Below are 20,555 nucleotides of genomic sequence, written 5' to 3' on the forward strand. Positions count from 1 at the left end.
TTGGCAAGCCTCCAGTCGTCCGGGACCTCCCCCATTAACCAGGACTGCTGATAAATGATGGAGAGTGGCTTGGCGAGCTCCTCCGCCAGCTCCCAATGGTAATACAGAAGATGCAGTGAAGCAATTAAGCTGTATAAAATGGTGCTGTCTACATGAGATGATCTTAGCAGTCCTGCATTTGTGAGGGCCTAAGCTAACAGCCTTTGAGTGAGCAATTTGTTGGCTGCAGAAAACACTGTTTCAAGAAAAAGAGGAAATCCCACAATGAGTTTGCTACAAACTACGACATAATACCTGAACCTTGGCTCTGCTAAGTGTAGACTTCCTGTCTTTCACACCTTTCAAAGGCTGGGAAAATCAAAGCCAGGATTATCTTTGTGTATGCTTGGACATGAAATGATTATATCCGAGGCATCCGTTAAGGGCTCTCCTCTTGGCACAGACCAGTCTTTTCATCCAGATCAGGGCTCTCTACGTTTTGGTTAGCTGTATGCTCCTCACTGTTTTGAAAAGAGAGTATCGCTTGGCTGTGATTATCTTCTACAACAAAGCTTCTACAAAAGTAAGAGTTTTTTGGAAATGAGAAGTGTTTGGTTTTTTAATGGGTATGTAAGTGTTTGTATAGTCTGGTTTTTTTTGTATGGGTACCACATTCACTAGTGCCAGGGCAGATAGTGGTACTGAAAATTGTACGCTATTCAACTGAAATATTCTAGATTCTTCTTTAACACAACTAAAGCTAGCATGAAAAAGAAATACAGACACACTGCTTTGTAATACCATTGCTACTACTCACCTTCTTTCATCTAGCAGCATCAGTATTTATCAGGGACCTAATTGTATATTTCTACCAGTCAGACTTTCACAGTTTGGGAGCTTGATAAATTCTTCCTGAAGCTTACAGAAACTCTCTTGCAAATCCTATTATCTAACCTAAAACTAAGGCCATTACTTCAGAGAGGAGGAAAAATCAAGTGAGTGTGTTTGATGTAACACTTCTGTGGCACGTAGTACAAGCAGAACTAAAACCCCATGTGGAGATTTTGTCTGTTTTGCTCACCCTGTAAGATGACCGGTTGATTTTTCTTCCTTATGCCGAATTTCATGCAGAGGAGCAAAAAATGCACACTTCACACACATTCTACAGGTATTATTATTACACTGACAGGATGGCCTGTTTCAAGTTGTCCTTACATCTGATCTTGATGATTAGAGGGCAGTGTGTAGGTGAAGACTAAATGGATGGCTCATTTGCACTGCCAGCTGGCTGCGTAAGTTTTGCTTTGCTGTCGAACAAGGCTTGCTGTGCCACAGCCAGATCAATCTCTCTGGTGTTTCTGTGAAACCCGTATGCTGCTTTGTGGAGTGGTCTGCTTGTGTTTGCAGTGAGTTTGGCTGGAGGTTCACATGTCGTATTCAGAAGAGCAGTTCTGAATTATCTGTTAGACTGATGTAGCTGGAACTTCTAATTCCAATGATGTCGAGTATGTCCTTTCACCTGTGTGCTTTCTTTGGGAAACAGTTGTTGTCTTTGGTTTGTTGTTTGGGGTTTTTTTTGCTATTTCCACTGAAATATTCTAAGTGATGAATTGTTGTCACTAACGATGTTGGTTTTTTCACCTCTTCCTGTCTGCTCTTCTAGAGCATGCATCTGGTAACTGTATTTTAGTATTTGAAGTGCTGAGAATGTGTGAAAAAGATCTGGGGAAGGGAGCTTTGAGCTGATCACTGTTAGTGGAAAGCCTCAAAGAGTGTGTTGTGCATGTCCAAGGGTGACAGCGTTGTATTGCAGATGCATAAAATGAGAAAAACACTAGACAAATTTTACTTGATAACAAGATAGGCAAAATTTAGAGGATTCTTGTATAGAAGATGGCTGTGTTAGCTGTTCAGCTTCAGGCTTAAGATGTTGGTTATGCTGTTGGTCTTGCCAGGACAGACATTCTGCTGCAAAGCATTGTACACAATAGCAAATTAAGTTCTGAATTTAGGACTGGTTTAGTAAAGAAAAAAGTATATATGTATTCCAGTGGCTTTCATTTTGCTTTCCTTTTGATGAAACCTGATGTGACAGAAACAGCTACATGCTGGCAAATAATCCCTGGGTTTTAAACCAGCCAGACAATAAACAACTCTATAATATTCAGTGCAGCAGCTTCTCTAGAGCCCGTCTGTTTCAAAAGAACCCTAACTCCGCTTACAGGGCGGAATGCTTTGTTGGCTGGAGTTTGTCCCGATTTCCATGGCGGCCTGCGTGGCTCCAGTGCCAGCTGCTGCGTGGGCAAGTGATGTCCCCGGGCCCCGCGGGAGCACCGACCCAGCGCCTGCCGCCTCCCCGCAGAAATGCAGTGCAAGGCTTTAAGACCCCATTATTTAATCACCTTCTTGCTTGCTAATGGAGTCTTATGTGCATGATTAGAAGTGTGAATTTAATACTGCAAGCTAATATGTGCCCTCTCTCCTTTTGTTTCGTTTCTTGAAGGAGGAGAGAAACGGTGGCCCAGTTGCAGCTGTCATCTTGGGCATCCTTTACTCAAACCTGTGGATCTGCATGGGCTATAAGTTGTATTATTTGACTATTAAATCACTCCTCAAGCATCTCTCTCTGAATTGCTTAAAGCAATTTGGTGTGTAATACTCTCAAGCTTCTTTGCTTTTCACTACAAGGTGATTAGATCTTTCAAAATGATGCTTCAAATGTGAAACTCTGGAAAAGATAAGGCTTAAGCCTAGATAGGATCAACTCATGCCTCTTTGCTGACATCTCTTCTGTTTCTGACATTTGTTTTTGTGACTAGAATTAGTTTCTGGTGGGCAGGGCACTTCTGGAGATTGACCGTGTTGATGATTTGGTGTAACGTGAGCTGTGAATAGTAGAACAGTAGAAACGCCTGCTGTTTGTCCAGCAGTGATAGCTGCCTGTGCTTTGACATCCATAGCATATAGAAGAATAAAAAAAAAGTCTTAAATTTTGTGTTGTGATTATGCCTTTTTTTTTCAAATATATCGTGCAATGTGTATAGCAACAGAAGCCAAATTTTTTTAATATTCAAGTTTTCATCAATTTTGCCATTTAACAAAATAAATGTGATTTAATTGAAGAATGAACAAGAAGAATAATCTGTTGCTCTCCTGATTATCCTATAAAAGCAATTGGTGTGATAGTCCTTAATTTGAAATAATCTTTTACTTGCAAATGACCTGTTGCAAGTGAGGTGGACTATTCAGCATCAGTTCGGTGATGAAATGGAAGTTCAGGGTTTACTTCATAAATGTCTCAAATATGAATCCAAAAGGCACGTTGAAACATTTATTAAGTTTCCTTCTGCTATCATAAAGTCTCTAAGGAAGTTCTGGGCATTATCAGCTGTTGCAAGTTAGTAGTGCCCAGAATTGCATGAGAACAGAACTGAAATACATGTGTATTGCAGAGTTAAGTCTTTCAAAGGAAAGACTTGTATCCAGTAAGACAGTCTTAACTCCTTGCATTTATTGTTGGTTGAATTTGTTATGCGCTGTCTCTGTGTAGACTCTAGAATATATTTTCTTGTTCTAAAACAGAAATATCATTCAATAAGATCTTTATAGGCAATTCTTTATATCAGAATTTCAGGAATATTGAGATAGTTGTTTGTTTGCAATCTGTTAATTATCAAAATTAAAGCAGGTAATAGAACTTAAAATATAGAACAGAAGTTTTTCTTAGGAATCAGAAGAAACAATATTGGGTGCAGAATTTTCAGTGCAAAGTCTCCAATATCCGATAAGGTATGGCTAATAGTCTCATATAAAGATAAATTTTTTTCTTTCTGCCTTATCAGATTGGGCAGTTGCATTTTTAAAACAACTGCATTGAACATGCTAGTAATTTGTTTCCAAAAGTTGGAATTTGACAAGAGAGTATGATAAACTCTAGTTTCTTGAGGGATTCACCCAGTTAATTATATCTTTTGACTTGAGGAGACTTCTGCTCAATAGTTCTTATTCTTCTGTATTGTTTAAATCCAAGAAAAAAGGGTGCAAATTTGAGTAACAATCACCAAATCTGTGCTGGGTTTTTTAACTAGTAAAAATGGTCTCATGGGTCAGCATAAAGTGTTTTACAGTATTCTTTGCAAAATTGTTGTTATGGTTATTATGTAAGCAGTTCCTCACGTAAATCTTGATGTAGATCAGGCGCTGAAGGAAGACCGGGAAGCAAGGATGGGCAAACGCGCTCGGTGGCGGCACTGGCAGGGCAAGCTGATGGGCTGCGCGCGACTCTGCTCTTCTGAGTGCAAAACATTCTCGGTTTTCTCAAGAGATGCTTGCTCATTCACAGTGGGGGGAAAAAAATATGTTAAAAAGGGAGGACAATCAGGGTTGTCACCTTCATTTCAGACTGTGTGTCTGGGATTAATCAAATTTCTGATTTTGACATCCTGAGTAACCTTTGAACCAGTGCTTAAAGCATTATACGTTGTGCCTATGGGGGACTGTAGGTTCAGAGTAACGTGCTGTAATGCCTAACCACAGGAAGTATTTTAGGCATGATAAGCATATTTATTTCACATGCGGATGAAAACATCTAAGGTTATTAAAGCTTTATTTGTATTACACTAATACAGGTTTAGTTAAACCAGTTGCAGTTACAGTGATTTTCTTGTTTTGATCCAAAATCTTATAATTGTAAACTTTAGTAACACACCACCCCACCCCCCCCAGAGTGTCAGGAAAGGTGTGGAGGGTCTCAGTCTTCCATATTCACAGAACACAGTTCTAGTTCACAATAAAATTAATTTTAAAATATGCTATGTAAGGGCTAGTGTTTTGTTCTAACATTTTTGTACTATATCCTTTGGTTTTGTCTATCGCCTGGTGTTATTGCAGTTTTTTAAAAACTTTAAATACAGTCTTAAAATCCATTAGTCTTGAAGTTTTTTGCTGATGTGTTGAAAAGATTGTGTTCGTTTCTTGCGCAGAAGGCCAGGTGGTGTTTCAGTAGTAACAGTGGCCAAATTACCATTTCGGAACACTGTGGCTTATAAATATTTTGGTTAGATAAAGGTGTTATTTCATTAATAACTTTATTGCAATTTAACAAAAAAAGGGTGTCAGGGAACTATTTTGGGTAACAGGATAATTTAAATATATACATACATATATAAATACATGTATTTAAACCTTCACATTCAGACAACTTCACTCCTCACCATGTTGTTTGATGTAAAATAATATCTTTTCTTGAACAGAAAGCTTTTCAGAATGCATTGTCAGTCTTTTATATTTGGGACAACATATAAAGGAGCATTTTGCATCTTTTTTATAACGTCTTTCTATTTCTAGTGGTTATTAAAGCACATTTATATTTGAAGTGTTGCACATATTTTATGGGGACTCTGCCAATACTTGTCTTAACTGTGTAAGTGGCATCTGGTTTCTTAAATAAAAACTAACCAAGGATGCTAGATACAAAAATAAATGTTTTAATGAGAAACCTTGATATTTGACAATGTCACTACAGAAAAGAATTTTTTAAAAATGCAAATGCTTTCTTAATTGTGATGATTTAAAAAAAATTAATATCAAACTTCAGCATTACAATGCAGTTTTGACCCTGTACGGTGCAGGCATTTGTACGATCAGGGTACTAACTATTTTACTCTTCATATATCACAATTTATATCTTATAGCTATTGTTAATATTTATATTTAAAGTATACCCATCAACAGTCAAAATATAAAGAAAATACTAGGCATTTTAATTGGTGTTGTATTATTATATAAATGCTGTGAAAAGCCCTTAACTTGCTGATTTTCTTTTCCATTTATTCAACCCAGGTATTACATACCATTAAAAAAAAATTAAGAATCAGTGATTTTTCTTAGAAATTTTCTTGCCATGACAACATAAAGATCGTTGAGAATGTTACAGTGAATTCAGTGTTGTTTAACAATTTCTTAACTTACTCATTGATGATGAATAAGATAAATACCTATAAATACATTCATTGGTATTCCAGTATGTGTCTACAATTCATAAATGTTGACTTTAAAGGATTGATTGAGCTTTCTCAGGCCTTTTAACTTTTTTGTCTAGACATATTTCTGCACTATTACGAAAGGATCTGATGTCTACTGACCACCTTGCTTTATGCCTTCCAGTTCGAAGTTACTGGGTTTTTTAATTTCTAAATGAATGTTCGTTGGGTTACAAAATACTGTAAGCCAGTGCTTTTTCTCAGCTTGTGGTCAATAGGACACAGTAAAACGACTATGTGTTTTTTCTTTTCAAACAAACCTTCTTGTATAAGAAACAAAGTAAAATGAGGGAAAATAAATGTAGTAATTGAAGATTCAGTTCAGGTTAATATTCTTTTTGTTAAAGAAAACCATTCTGCCCATGCTGCAGATTATATTAACTATTTTTTTTTTAGACAAGGAGATTTCTCTTGGATTTAAAAGTAATAAAATTGAGAAGCATTGCAGTTAGTTACCTGTGCCAAGCTCTCTGACTTCCAATGCGTTAGCTTTCTATAATATTTTGAACCTTATTTGTCAAATAATGACGTAGCGTTTTCAGAGGCAGAGTAACAGCTTAAATATTTTTCAAATTTGTCTCTGGCAAGTTGAGACACAGGGACAAGCTGAAGGTAAAATACTAAAATACACATTAAATTAATTTCCTGTATGTTAATAGGAATTTGAAAAATCCTTTTAAAGGGTGCATCTCATTTTAGAAACATTTATGTTAATATTGCTGCCTATCAGAGTTTGAGCAGCTATAGTTATCTCTGGAAGCGTTTTCCAAGAGTTTGACTTCTTGGCAAACACAGAAGGAAAATGATGAACATGTTCTAATATTTTCACAAAACCATATATTTATTGGTGAGTACTCTACAAACTAAAATGCTTTTGTAATTGGATCAGAAACTACCAGAGCCTCTTCCTAAGTTGGACCTCCTGACTCCACGTCATGTAAAACAGGCCTTAGGTGTTTGCTACAAACAATTTCTGCTACAGGATACAGCTGTGCTTGAAATTCATCTTGAAAATGAACATAACAGTACAATACTTACTTTTGGTTTTCCATATTCACTTTTGCTAATTTAACTGAGATCCTGAGGTGAAAGTTTAAAACATACTGACTGTTACAGAGGCTGCTGTGTTATCTTTAAAGCTGATTTGCTTATCCTTAACACCGTACCTGTGCTCAGAAGGCAGCCTCTCGTTTTTGTTTCCCAGAGCCCTTCAGTTGAGGTGGTGTGTAACCACAACCTTTTAACCGTTTCTTTGCTCGGTGACTTACTGTGAATTCTGAAGAGCTGCTGGAATAGCCTGTTCTTGTCTGCTCTTGGGGTGCCAGGGCAGAGAACCTGTGGTTTTCGTGTGCTATTTCTGCTCAGATTAAATTGCTTACAGTTCTCTCTAGCGGAGCTGCCACGTGTAGCTTATTTGTGAAATCGCTTGCTGCCAACTAAGGATGGGAGTTGTATGTGCATCTGGTATGGGTCAGCACATGTTGGACCGCAGTACTAAAAGCAAAAACAAAAGCTGATTTTGCCAGAAGTAACTACTGAGGACGTTTAAATAGTTTAACAATCTGGAGTTTACTATACAAAGTAGGGATCGTGAAAAATGTGAACTCCCAGATTAATACTTGTTAGATGTTTGGGTGTTCTTTCGGTTGCGGTTTGTTGGTTTGGTTTTTTGTTTGTGATGTTTGTTTTGGTTTTTTTATTTCAGTGTCTTTAAGAGCAGTTGCTGGAAGTTGTGATTGCCCTGAAACGATCAGAATTGGAAACATTCAACTCCCTCTTTCCTTTGTATTGTGATGTTTTGGATTACAGGATATATGTGCATTTTTCTCATATTACAGAGCAAAATAACAGTTGTTTTTCATTGTGTCTTGTAGATTTTGGTGGAGCAACGTATACTAATGAGCGGCGACCCTATGGTTTTTGGTTTCCACCTGAGCAGCATTCAGAAGAGGAAAGAAGAAGGCAAAGGCTTCGTAGGTTTGAGAGACAATGAAATTGGCAGGTGTCGTGGAAATTGTAAAGTGCTATTCAGAGTTACCAAAATATTTGCAGATTTATTTGTAATATGCAGGTTTGTAATGTTTTTCCAATTTTTTTTTACTACTAGTTGCAAAACTGCAGAGGATTTTGAGAGTCCAGGCTCAAAATTGGAATTTGCATAAAAAGTGTGAGATAGGAATCAAAATGTGATCTTTGGCAGTCTCCATCTTAATGCACCTTAAATATGAAAGAAGACTGATGGTTTTACCAAACTGTCTTTTTTTCTTAAGTTCTTTTGTGTAGCTTCAAGAATTCCTTGGCTTTTTGACTGCTGGTATTCTCAGACAACAGGTTTTCTTCATCCATCACAGATGAAAAAAAAATTACTTTTTTTTTTATACAATTGTAAAACCATGCAATTTTTCCTTACAAACTTGTCTCTGTTTATCTCTGATGACCGGCTGGTTTTGGGATTGGCATGTGAGATGTCACTTGAAAAGATTGCTTTGACGACAACAGCTAGATCATATGAGTCTACGCTTAAGCTTTTGAGCAGTCTTGCAAACTGTGTGAAAAATAGTTGCAGCTATCCTTACCCTAAGGAGTCATTTAATACAACCTCTAGTGTTGCAGTCTTCCTTAAAACATGCCATTTTATCTAGAGCTTGTATGTGATAAAAATGGGTTGTAACTGCTTATTATTTCCTAAAGCCTTTCTTAATATTTATGTTTTAAATAAAATGCTTCCCTTTAGAGTTGAAATAATTTGTTAGGAGTTTTATGGAAAGGGAGGTGGATATGCCATACAAGGAATATATTTATTTAGTAACTTACACTTTTTCAAAGCATCTATTTCCCTTTTTAAGAAGGCTTGGAAATTGTATCATGTATACGCTCTTCATGCGGCTTTAGAAATTCTACTATTTCTCTGCGTGTATCTCATTTGACGTCCAGTAGCAGCAGTAAGAGTTTGCAGACTTGTGGAGACCTTGCCTAAATATAGGCTACCTTGAATCCTTCATTTTCTAGAAGGAACTTCTCTACCCAACTCTAGAGTCGTTGATAGGAGACCAGAGAGCTCAGCTGTCGCTTTGGACAGACCCTCCACTCGCTGCTTGTCACACAGTGGCTGGTCTGCTTGGGGCACATCTGCCTATTCAGTAACGTTAACTAATGAACCTGAAGGTTTTTTGTTCTAGTATCGCTCAAAAACTACTCACTGCCCAGGCTTTTTTTCCTCATAATAGCAGAAATTCTTCTGAAATTGGGGACGCTCCTCTGTAACTATTTTCAGTCCTGAAGAGGTGTGATTGCACAAGAAAAATTTGATTATTGGCCTTTGGTACAGAACTGTTGGAATCTCTTCAGCACTAGTAGAGCATTAGGATGAGCAATTTAATGCTTTATTTTCAGGTACATGTGATCACCAATCTGTGCTTTATGAAGTCTACTCCTCTACGGAGTTAAGGTTTGAATGTAACAACATAGTGCTCTATTTTTCGTACAGGAAAAAAAATCCTGAAACTAATTTTTTTACTATGTTCTTTAAATAAAGAGTACACCTTCTGGTTGTAACTAAGCTTTTGTTTGCTGAAAAATGCACAAGCTGTTCTTTCTCTCCTGTGCCGTTCTCACTTTCACCATCCTTCCTGTGCCTACTGTCGATTTTTATGCCAAGAAGCAGCACAATATTTTTACGCCAGATACGCGGCTCAAGGTTCTGAGAGCCAAAAGACACGACTGCAATGTGACTTTGGATATGCTCATTCAGGTAGTGTAAGAACACTGTTAATATTATGCAAAGCGTTTTCTGGCAGATTCTAAGGCACTTCGTACATAAGGAACGCCAATTTCTGTTGTGTTCTCGGTCTTGGTTGGTTTTCTATATATGCAGTAGCCGTAGAATAAAATAGCAGATACTCTTAGCTAACTTTTCTATGCTCACTAAAAACAGGTATCAAAACTGCATACAGTTTGCATATTTTTCTCAGTGGGTAATAATGATATGTAGATGAGGAGGAAGTAGCACTGGTCCCTCGGACTGATCTTCTAATGCAAAAGGTTCAGTGTTACTTTCTGTGTCTGTTAAGCCTTGTTATTTTAATTATTTAAAACCACTGGATTAGCCACTAGTCAGTTGGAAAAAAAACCCCACACCTAAGTAAAATCAAAAACATGATTACAGTTTTAAAAGTACTTGTTTTCGTAAGGTGAGGTTAGAAATACCTGCCATTAAATAGTCACAAAAATTGTCAGTACCAATAATTGTTCGGCTGTTTTGTCTTTTTTGTATACAAAATTGAAATAAATAATTTTTTTTACATTTAAAACTGTCTTTTTTTTCATTATAGTCATTAATAAGGCGTATATTGTAAATCACAGAGCTGCCACCATATTGTTAGAAATGAAGACCTGTGATACTGAGCGGGCAGATTGATTATGTTGGGACTAATTCTGTTTCTTTTGAATTTAGTGGAAGTTTTGGGATTGGATTATCGGAAAGTTCTGGTACTAAAAAGTACTTCGGAAAGTTTATTAACAGAATGATTCCTTAGTAGGATTTTTACCATTAAAACCCCCCCATCAGTTTAGGTTTCAGAGCAGTGATGATGGTAGACGAAAGTTGCAGATGAATTCCTCACATGTGCTCTGTTGCTCTTTATCTCTTCAGGAACAAAAATTAAGGGCGATCTGCATAGACAAGTATTCCACATTGCATATTTTCTGACGCTGTTTAGTGCCTGACTAACTCTACATAAAGTAAGGATTCTTGAAGAAAAAGCGGTTTTGTATAAACTATTTTAGTATCTGAAGTTTGATTCCTTTCTTGCCGGAGCTGTGATTTCTGGTGCATTTTTGGTACTTCCTCTAAACTCTGTGATCAGGTACCGTGTCAGAAATTCCATCCCCTTAATTAATCCTAATCAGCAGACTTGTGAACAGGCGCATTCTTGAAATGTAATGGTTGAATGACCTAACGTATTACTGCTAATAAATAGGGGTTTCTCGCAGTCCAGAATTAAGATGTGGTGAAAGAACGGTGTGTTTAAAATCCCTGTCCCTCTTCTGTCTTGTCTTTAAGCACAGGCAAATTATAGATTCTTGTGTACGTATGCTTTTTTCCTGGCAGTACCGCTTCTCCTAAGGGGGGAAAAAATGCCCTTTAAAATACTGAGAAAACAGTACTCGTACGTGTTCCACACCACAGCAGGACAGATTGTGCTGGGTGAGCGTGGGTGGAAATGGCGTTCTCAATACAGGCTGCGACCGAGATCAAAATCTGTCCTGCCCCCCTTAAATTGATATCTTGGTCCTAGGGGAAGCGTTTAGGGGGGGAGCATGTCGATTCTGCCGTACCAGCCTCCTCTCAGAGAAGTCGTTCTGCCTGAAGCTCTGTTTTCCATGGCTACCGTTAAACAAGGTTTGCTTGCTTGTTTGGTGAAAATGAAAAACGGAATTTTCATGGTCCATTTTTTTAAAAGTTTGACTAATGCCACCTTGTTTATTTTCACGTACCCCTTAAGAATCACTCCAAGAACTCCATTGGTATAAAGGGTGCAGCAGGAGGCGGCGAAGGGACTGGCCACTTTTTGCCTTTGGGTTTATTGGTTTGGTTTTATTTGAAAGTGAAAGGGAGAATTTAACTCTCATCATTAGATACAAGTTGTTCATACCACATATATGCAGATAAGGAAAAAAGCCTAAATATTGATTCATTAAAGTAGTCGTGTGTCTGGGGAGAGAAGGAAATTCTTTATTAAAACAGACCTTGCTAGGAGACTATTTTGATGGAGCTGAAGAAAATCCCAGCTGTGATAGCTCTTAGGCTAAAAAAGGAGAACAGAGGAAAGAGGGCATACCTGGTAGAGGTAAAGTCTTTGCGTCAGCAGTCTTTATGGCAAATGTCCTGGGTTGTGTTTTTTTATATATATATATATATATAAAAAATATATATATATATTTAAAAAAGAGCTTAAATTGCAGAGGATAGAGCAAAGCCGCTGTCAGCATTGTTAGTCCAAGATAGTTATCCTGACCAAATGAAGGCAAAATGACTTGCCTTTTCTCCTATGTAATAATTACGATTGGAAATGCCTGCAGGACAAAAGTAACTTTCTTTTGTTATCCTTCGCTGTCTTTAATTATGATCCCCATATGTGCTCGGTGTATATACTGTTAAATATAAAAATAAAGAACTGTTGAACCTTTAAACCTCCTGCTTGTATCTAGGCCAGGGAACTTAATAGGTGTACAGCGTCTGAAGGTCGCCCAGCCAATCCGAGTGAAACTTGAATGAACGGCTTGAAAAACACTGTAGGTCCAGCTGCCTTTTCTGGTGTCGGGATGTGATGGCAACGGGTGTTGCAGTGCGTTTTCGCTTCTGATTGGGTTTCTGGTGAGTTGTAACAATTTTTGTTCAGCACTGAATGACTAAGTGTGAATCAGGCTTCAACAAAACAGCTGGCTAACAGACACTCGAGTTTATGTGCTGTGGCTCCTCGAAGGAACGTGCAGACAAGGAGGACAGAATCATTTTATGGTTTTATTATAAGCTACTAATTGTTTCCTATGTATAAAAAAAAAAATACAAAAGTTGATAACTTCTTATTTGTTACCAGATTTCAGAGGGCAAAGAAACATTAACAATTCTCAGCTTTCAGTTGTAGAACTGTTTCTGAAGGAGTGTCGTGCTTCCTGAAGGGTCTAAATCTTGTAATAAATACTGATGTCCGTTTACTCTTTCAAGAGTTGTGAAATTGGAGAAAGACAGTTTGCTGTACAAATTCAACATGGTTTGGGTATTTTTGTTTATATGACGTGCTCAGAATGGTAAAGCAATTGGGGCAGTAAAAGAGAAGATCGAGTATAGATATGATAGCAGTCTTCTGCTGCGTGAGAACAGTGAGAAGTTCATCTCTTTTGTCCACTGACAAGAAGAAATTGGCCTGAAGTGCAGCAAAATGAATGTAAGCAAAGGATTTCTAAACACGCAGATAGCGAACTTTTCTAATAGGCTAGGGATGTTCCGGAACGTCCTCCTGTAGTCTTTCTGGAGCAGGCTAAACAAGTATCTCCAAAGGGCTGTTGAGCAGGTGAACAGTAAATGTTCTTGCCTTAGTGGAGAATGTTGGATTAGGTTAGGGCCTTCCCCAGATTATTCCTTACAGGGATCATTTAAGACCTATCGGTGGGTGGGCCTTTTCTGCGAATCCATGTTTTCCTTACCCACGTAACAAGTTAAGGAACGGCTCCTAAATCTGTACAACATTAATGAGTACGGAATGACCTGTTTGCTGACTTTTTAGAACTATATTTTAAACGAAGTATATATGTGCACAGCTCTGCAACCGAGGCAGCTATTGTGTATTCTTTTGCCCAATTAACAGGCGGATCGTGTTGTTCTTAAAGAGCTAAAGTCAGCCGTAACGTTGATAACGTAACTCAACTGGGTTTGCTAAAGATTTTTCATTTACATCAGTACAAAATGTAATTCAGCAACTTCTGGTAAAAGCTTTAAGGTATCTGGTGTGCAAGGGTCAAACCTCCCACTTCCATTTTGTCCAGCATTTTGAAAAAAACAGAGCTTAGGTCAGAGTGGCCTTGATTCTGGGAAGCTTTGCGGTTCAAAACAGCGCTTAAGTATACGCTTATGTAGACACATACGTTTTCCCGTACGGGGGCCAGGGGTATTACAGGGATGTGTGTATTGCAGTGCGTCTGTTGGAGGAATCCAGATAATCGTTTTGCTGCTGTTTAGAGCCGAGGCTTCCGGTTGTATTAAAAATACATTATTCATTCCTTTTTCACCGCTACATGCATCTACAGACCTGAAATCCAGAAGGAGCGGTTAGCTTACAAAAAGGTATTTTTAAGTTGGGTTATGTAAGTGAAATGAGTAGGACAGAGGGTAAATGATGAGGGATGCGTTTAATTTGGAAGGCACTGTAGTGATAAAACACTTCTTTAGGCAGGATGCTTAAATTCTCAGTTTCTGCACATCACCGTCGGGAAGCACACGTTATATATGCAGAGATGCAACCTGTCTACGTAGGACCAAAAGTTCTGTAACGTTGGTACCATGTATTCCATGTATTTCGCTTTTTGCATACATCTTAAATGTTTAAGCACAACAACATTAAAACATTTGGAAATGCTGATTTGCTTTAGCGTTTTTAAAATACAGTATGCAAAAATCTAACAAGCTGCAGTTGGAACTGCCTCAGAGTAGCCATTTCTAGTACAGATCTCTTCAACTCCCATCCGAGTGAATTGTTTTCTGCCTCTGAGGAAGTTTAATCTCTGCTCTAATGAAAACACCTGTGTCTTCATCATGCTGAGTTGTGTAAGAAGGAGCATTGCCTACAATAGGAGTGGTATCTGTACGCAGTGCGTGGAAGACTCAATTCTGAAAAAGACCTTGCTTTTCTGCGTACTGAAACTTCGTTTAACCAAGCTGAACGTGACGTCGGTTTGGGGCTTGAGTGCTTCATTCCAAACCTTTCTATAAACCAGGCGGGGGTGACACACAGTGGTTGTTCATTAGCGTGGTACCTTACTACCTAATGTTTGTTTGGAAATTGGTTAGAACTTTGTCTCGGCGTTTTGCATTTCTGCCTCACTGAATCGGTGGAAAACGTTAAAACGTGGCGTTTCAAGCACCGTGAAGCTCAAGCCTGTCATCCTTTGAGAAGCAGTCGAGCACTGTGTGGTCAAGCACAAGGTGGGATTTGCTACGAGGTGGTGTTAGGTGCTGAAGGCTTCTACGTTATAGTGAGGAACCGTGTTTGTTTAGTACATTCGTTCTAGAATGATAAATGTGGAGCTGTTTTTTAATTTACGCTCAGAAAATATGACCTCTAATTGAACTTCCAGAACCTTCCGGAACATCCGGATGAACTGACTAGAAAAGGGGAAAGCTGTTAAGTACGAATATGGAGCGGTATCTGTTTGAATGCTGATGGTGATTTTTCCTCCACCTGGCTAGTTTTCCAGCTGTTCGAGGTGGGCAGAATTCCAACGGCTGTATTTGTTGTTTGTTTGGTTTAAAACACTCATTTCTGAAATGGGATCCATTTTGATGAAGCAATTGCTTCACCTGCTGGGAAGGTTTTTTTACCAGAGTTGTTGTCAGAGATTTTTTTATCATTTCAGAGCAAAGGCAGATCCGCTCTGTCCTTGCCTGACCTGCCCCTCTTCACAGCTGGCTTGGGCGCAATCCTTTTTCTTGCAAACAACTGTTCCCCATTACAAATCTTCCCCATGGTCTCGAATGTTGTTTTTTTTTTTCCTTTCTTGCCCAGACGGTTCCATTACATGTAAAGCATTAGAACTGAAGTCCTCGTGTTTGCAGCCTTTTTCTGTGTATGGCATAATTGAACGCAATTACGTTATTTAAGGATTGCTTGTAAGACCTGAAAAGGCCAGGCTTCCGTCTGGGATGTCAGTCTGAAGTGATGTCATTTACAGTGGTCCATGTGGAACAACAGAAAGTTCGTTCCTCAGACGGATATGGTTTATTTCCTGAATTTGGATCGTGGTAATACTTCAAGAATTGATGAGGGTTGATGTTGTGGTCTCGCGTGCCATGCTGGAGAGCTTGCACAGTCACTGTAGACTGGCCATCTTCAGCTGTGTACCAGGAGCAGAAGGCATCATGCAGATCAAGTTTAGTTTTTCCTCAAGAGCGTGCTTTAAAACTTTAGGGGCATCTTTTTCCAACAAGTAAACAACACCTTGGGTTGATGGATAAAAGGTTTGTTTGTTTAATTTGCCTTAAACACAGGCAAAAAATGTATGGGCTATAAGAATTCTATGGGTTTTGACTGTTTTGATACTTATTCTTGTTTGTTTCTCTGGTGCTTATGTACCAGCCAAAGTAGGAAAGAGTGGTTTGGTTAAGAGTTTACCCTGGAAGAATTCCTGAAACAATTTTGCTTAAACTTGTTGCGCATCGTAACGCGATTCTGGGAATGAGTCTTCAAGCAGTTTTCTGATCTGAGAAATCCAAGGTCAGGAGGAGGCGGAGGTGCGCCATGGCGGAACAGGCACAGCCCTGAAGGGACTGGAGCCCTTGGAGGACCCCTGCCAGAGCAGGTCCTCCCTCAAAAGGCCTGCAGCCCGTGGAGGACCGATGTCAGAGCACAGGAAAAGAGCGAGAAGGAAGGCGCAGCACAGAGAAACGGCTTTGTACCTGGAACCCCCACCCCCCCGAGAAGCCTCGCGTCACCTCTGGCCTCACTGAAGGGACTGAGTGTAACCTGCAAGAAGCTTCAAGCCACCTCTTGCCTCACTGAAGGGACTGAGTGTAACCTGCAGCGATAACAAGGGGGCGGAGAGGAGCCTGGAGTGAAGTTGAGCCTGGGAAGGTGGGAGGAAACGTGTTTTAAGGTTTGACAACTTGTTTCCCAAAACCTGAATCGGTACTTAAATATTTCTGCTAATTGGCAATAAATGAAATTAAATTCCCTGAGTTGAGTCCGTTTAGCGCACAACAGTACTTGGTAAGCGATCTCCCCGCCTGTATTTCAACCCACGAGTTTTCTTGCTCTTTTTCCTCCTGTTTTTTCTCCTGTCCTGCTTGGGGCGGGGGAAGCGGCTGGGTAGGTGCTTGGCCGCCAGCCAGGGCCAACTCACCACAGGAGTTCAACAGCTCCCAGGCAGGTGACGTTGCTGATACGACGGCACGTGACAAGCAGGGGACTTGGAGCAGCAGGTCTGGCCCGTGGCAGGTGCGCTGCTTTTGTAGGAAGTTGCAAGTTTGGGTCTGCTCGCAGGCCCCAGCTAAACACCCTCTCTGTTTGCAGTCTAAGCATCTTTTCTGTTCTCTCATTCTGATACCTGTTTTTAGCATGCGAATTGCGGACTTCAACTCCAGAAATTCTACTGTACACAAATGAATTTAAAGTACACTTTAAAAATACCATTTTTACAATACAGCACCATTGTGATAAAATGGGTGATACCCGTTTTGTTTTCCTTTAGTCTCTCCCTTTTGACGTGCTCTGTGTACGCCAAAAGATGAAATTCAGTTCAGAAGACGTTTTCAGTATTAGGCCTGCGCATCTCTTTCCTCATCTTATGAAAAACGGCAAATGAAGCAAAAACAGCCGCATTTCTTAACAGCAGATCAGGGCTCAGGCTACGCAGTCTTTTTTTTCCCGCTAGTTACCTTCCAGGAATCCTGATGCGGAGGGATGTGAAGGAGAGAGAAGAATCTGATAACTGCCCTGGGGATTTGCCATGAGTTAGAGCCAGGCATTGTCCCTGCTTCCCAGCCATACAGATCACAGAATCATGGAATGGTTTGGGTTGGAAGGGACCTCTAAAGGTCACCTAGTCCAACCCCCCTGCTGTGGGCAGGGACATCTTCAACTAGATCAGGTTGCTCAGAGCCCCGTCCAACCTGACCTGGAATGTTTCCAGGGATGGGGCATCCACCACCTCTCTGGGCAACCTGTGCCAGTGCTTCACCACCCTCAGCGTGAAACATGTCTTCCTTACATCTAGTCTGAATCTACCCCCCTTTAGTTGCCGTGGTTTGCTAAGGTGATGGGCGAGCAAGTCTCCTCATTGTAAATCACGGGTTCTGAATTTAATTCCGGGGCAGTTCACCCCAAATGGCTCTAATTCCGATGACCTCCGAGTGTAGCCTGCATAATTTTCTGTGTTGCTATTAATATCCTGCCTGCTGTTCAGGATAGAATTCACTTCTTTACTGGGCCTGCACAAGATCCGAAGCTCCTGAATGCGGTAGTAAGGGTAATTTGGACTATAAGGACTTGCACAAGGCCATTGCCTTTAGGAGTGTTTTTACTCATGAACAGTTTCAGCTATTCCTTTTCACACATAATTTCATGATTAGGTCCCCTATGAATAATTAACCAATTGTTTTTCTGCTTATAGTCACTGGACAAATGATTGCAGAATTACAGCATGTGCTGCTTTATACTTTGGTCTGTCTTATTTGCTTTGTAACGTTAGGCAATTTATCTGCATTTTCATTTTTAATTAGTACGATACTTCTGACAAATGCCTTAGAGTCAGCTAAGCATGAAATGGGAATTTACACTCCTATTCAATATTTAACCTATCAGCAGCAGCCTAAAAATGCATCTCTGTATCGTATGTTCTTGTAGAACATAGTAAAATGCAACTGGCACAGGTGCAAAAACTCTGTGTCAAAATAAGAAAAACATGACTGGTTTACACGGTGGCTTTAAATCAACCGAAAGAGCAAGATGGTGAAATGCCATGAAACGGCTTATTTAGATTATTGGATCTTTTTTTTTGTTGATTCTCTCGGATGTGTTTGAGATTTTTCTGTGTGCTTGTTCAAGTTAGGTGAACACAGATCCAATTCCCGTTTTATTCCATCTTACTTGTCTTCAACTCGTCTCATTGTGACAGAGCTTGCAATAAGGTAGTGTATAAGGTTTTCTTTATCGTTTCCCTAAGCGCGGTGAGTACCAAAAGCCCCACTGTTAAGTATCTCCAGCAAAGCCACTGCCCTTCTCCAGAGGGTTTCCAACCTGAAAAGAGGTTGGAGGAGGAGCTGGTGAGTACTTTCAGGAAAAGCTCGTGAGACCCTAACGTGGAATTACCTAAATCCACAGAGGAAATGGGGACGTCACCTGAGGAAGCGGCGTGTTCGTCTGCCCCTGGGAACATACACCGAAGCTGCTAGCCCATTGTGGCTTTAGCTGTGGCCTTTTTGGAAACACAGTTTGCACACCTTAAAGGACAGGTGACTAAGGCAGGGTGCTCCTCTCTACGTGCTGCTTTCTTCTCGCAGCAGTAAGCTCCGAAGCTACTCGCCACCTTGCAGAGTCAAGACGTTGGTTTTTACTTCAAACGGGAAAGCCAGTCTGGCCTGTGTGTGGGACACTGTCTGAAGCAGGAGGGGATTAAATTCTTTCATAGAGTTCAAGGGTAGGGATTAGTCCCTCCTCAAAAGACCGTGTGGCGTGCCAGGTCTGGAGCGTGCAGCTGGGATCGCTGGAGAGTGAACCGAGAAGTGTGCCCTGTCCCAGTGGGCCACTAGGACCACAAGGGAACGGTTCCCCGGGACAGGTGGGGACGGGGACGTGCCCCAGGAGGGCTCTTGACCCTCTCCCGGGTGAAAGAGCAGGAGAGTTAGCTGACCATCGTGTAAGCACGGCAGATCGGAGAGGTCTGGCCGGTTTTGTCAGAAGGAAGTTGCACGGTCTGATGTATTCACACTTGAATGGACTTGCCCTCCGACTATTTTATTCTCCTCTGGCTGAGACTGGGATGTCTGGCTTTCCTGCTCTTTGAGTTTGTGTAGCCAACTTTTAAATTGGCTGATCAGCCTGTTGTACTCGTGACGGCCTCAGAGGGAGTTTTCTTTGAATTAGGCCTCTTGGACGTGGATCTCGGTTTCCTTGAAAATCCTTTTGCTGGGGGCACCTCTCAGTGAACACAAGTTGAAATGCAAAGTGCCGGAAAAAAACATTTTATTCCATTCCAGTAAAACATAGCTTATTCAAGGGTAAAAGGAGCATTTGTGGCCCTTCTGCACATGATGAATTCTCCATTTGCAATCTGTGTGTTCAGTAGTTTCACCACGATTCAAACATGCGTTTAATAGTTCTGGTTTTATAGCTGAATGAAGGAGGTATAAACGTGTTTTAACTTTTTCAAAAGGTGATTAGTGCTTTAGCTCATAAACATTTTAACAATCGATGCTTCAAAAAAATAAAAAGCATCTCTAGAGCTATGATTCCATAAGAATCTTAAAGGTGATGGTTCTTTTTTTTTTTGGCGGTGTATTTACAAAAACAGAAGCAAAAAATGAACAAAATTCATTAGCGTCAAGTTTAGACAATTGTCCTAACGCTTCTTATATTCATCGCTCAGATAAGTTCATCCGTTTTATCACCCTGCTACAATTCCTTTTCAATTAATATTAGAAACTGCTTTGTTTCTTCAGCTACTTGGATTGGAGCTTAATAATTTAATTTAACTGCTCTTGGAAATTAATTGCGAATATAAATATAGCTTTGTAAGGATTCATTATCAGCTAATTTTATTTTCTTACATAATCTGCTGTTAAACGGATTTGCAACTTTTTGTTGCTTATGAAAGCCCAATTAACAGTTCTTTCGCAGTTTGGTTCAGTACTGGGATGGTAAAAGCCTTTGATCTTCATTGTTTTTATTATGAGTTTTTTTTAAACAATTACATTTTCCCCTTCCCTCAGAAACAGCATGTGCAAGTTTCTTTAGCTTGGGAAATTCAGCTATAGGGCTTTACGATATTTGTATGGTTGCGCATCCGTATCTATAAGGATAAATATTTATAATATGCCATATAAATGCACATACTCTTCCTGTTGTAAATGCCATTTCTAACAGGAAATCCCTTGTCTTGCACAACCGCTATGGTTTCCTTGCTATTCCCGACTTGATTCAACCCTCCAAGCTCACCTTGTCACCTGTATGTTGTTATGGCAGTGGACACCAATGTGACAGAGTTTCTTTTTTTTTTTTTTTAAATTAAGTCGTTTACACTAGATTTTACTACCTGTAGATGTGT

At 39.8% G+C, this 20,555-nt stretch overlaps 1 protein-coding gene across 1 annotated transcript in view; it reads left to right on the plus strand.

The window, feature by feature from the left end:
* RHBDD1 (rhomboid domain containing 1) overlaps window positions 1-8,784 on the plus strand; it is a 55,645-nt gene extending 46,861 nt beyond the window's left edge. Inside the window, exon 7 of the mRNA XM_009286678.2 lies at window positions 7,895-8,784. Within this exon, the coding sequence (XP_009284953.1) occupies window positions 7,895-8,013 (119 nt within the window). The 3' untranslated portion in view covers window positions 8,014-8,784. The remainder of the gene's footprint in view (window positions 1-7,894) is intronic.
* The last annotated feature ends 11,771 nt before the right edge of the window (window positions 8,785-20,555 follow it).

The sequence above is a fragment of the Aptenodytes forsteri genome, unplaced genomic scaffold (assembly GCF_000699145.1).
Source record: "Aptenodytes forsteri isolate BGI_AS27 unplaced genomic scaffold, ASM69914v1 Scaffold184, whole genome shotgun sequence".
Classification (NCBI taxonomy): Eukaryota; Metazoa; Chordata; class Aves; order Sphenisciformes; family Spheniscidae; genus Aptenodytes; species Aptenodytes forsteri.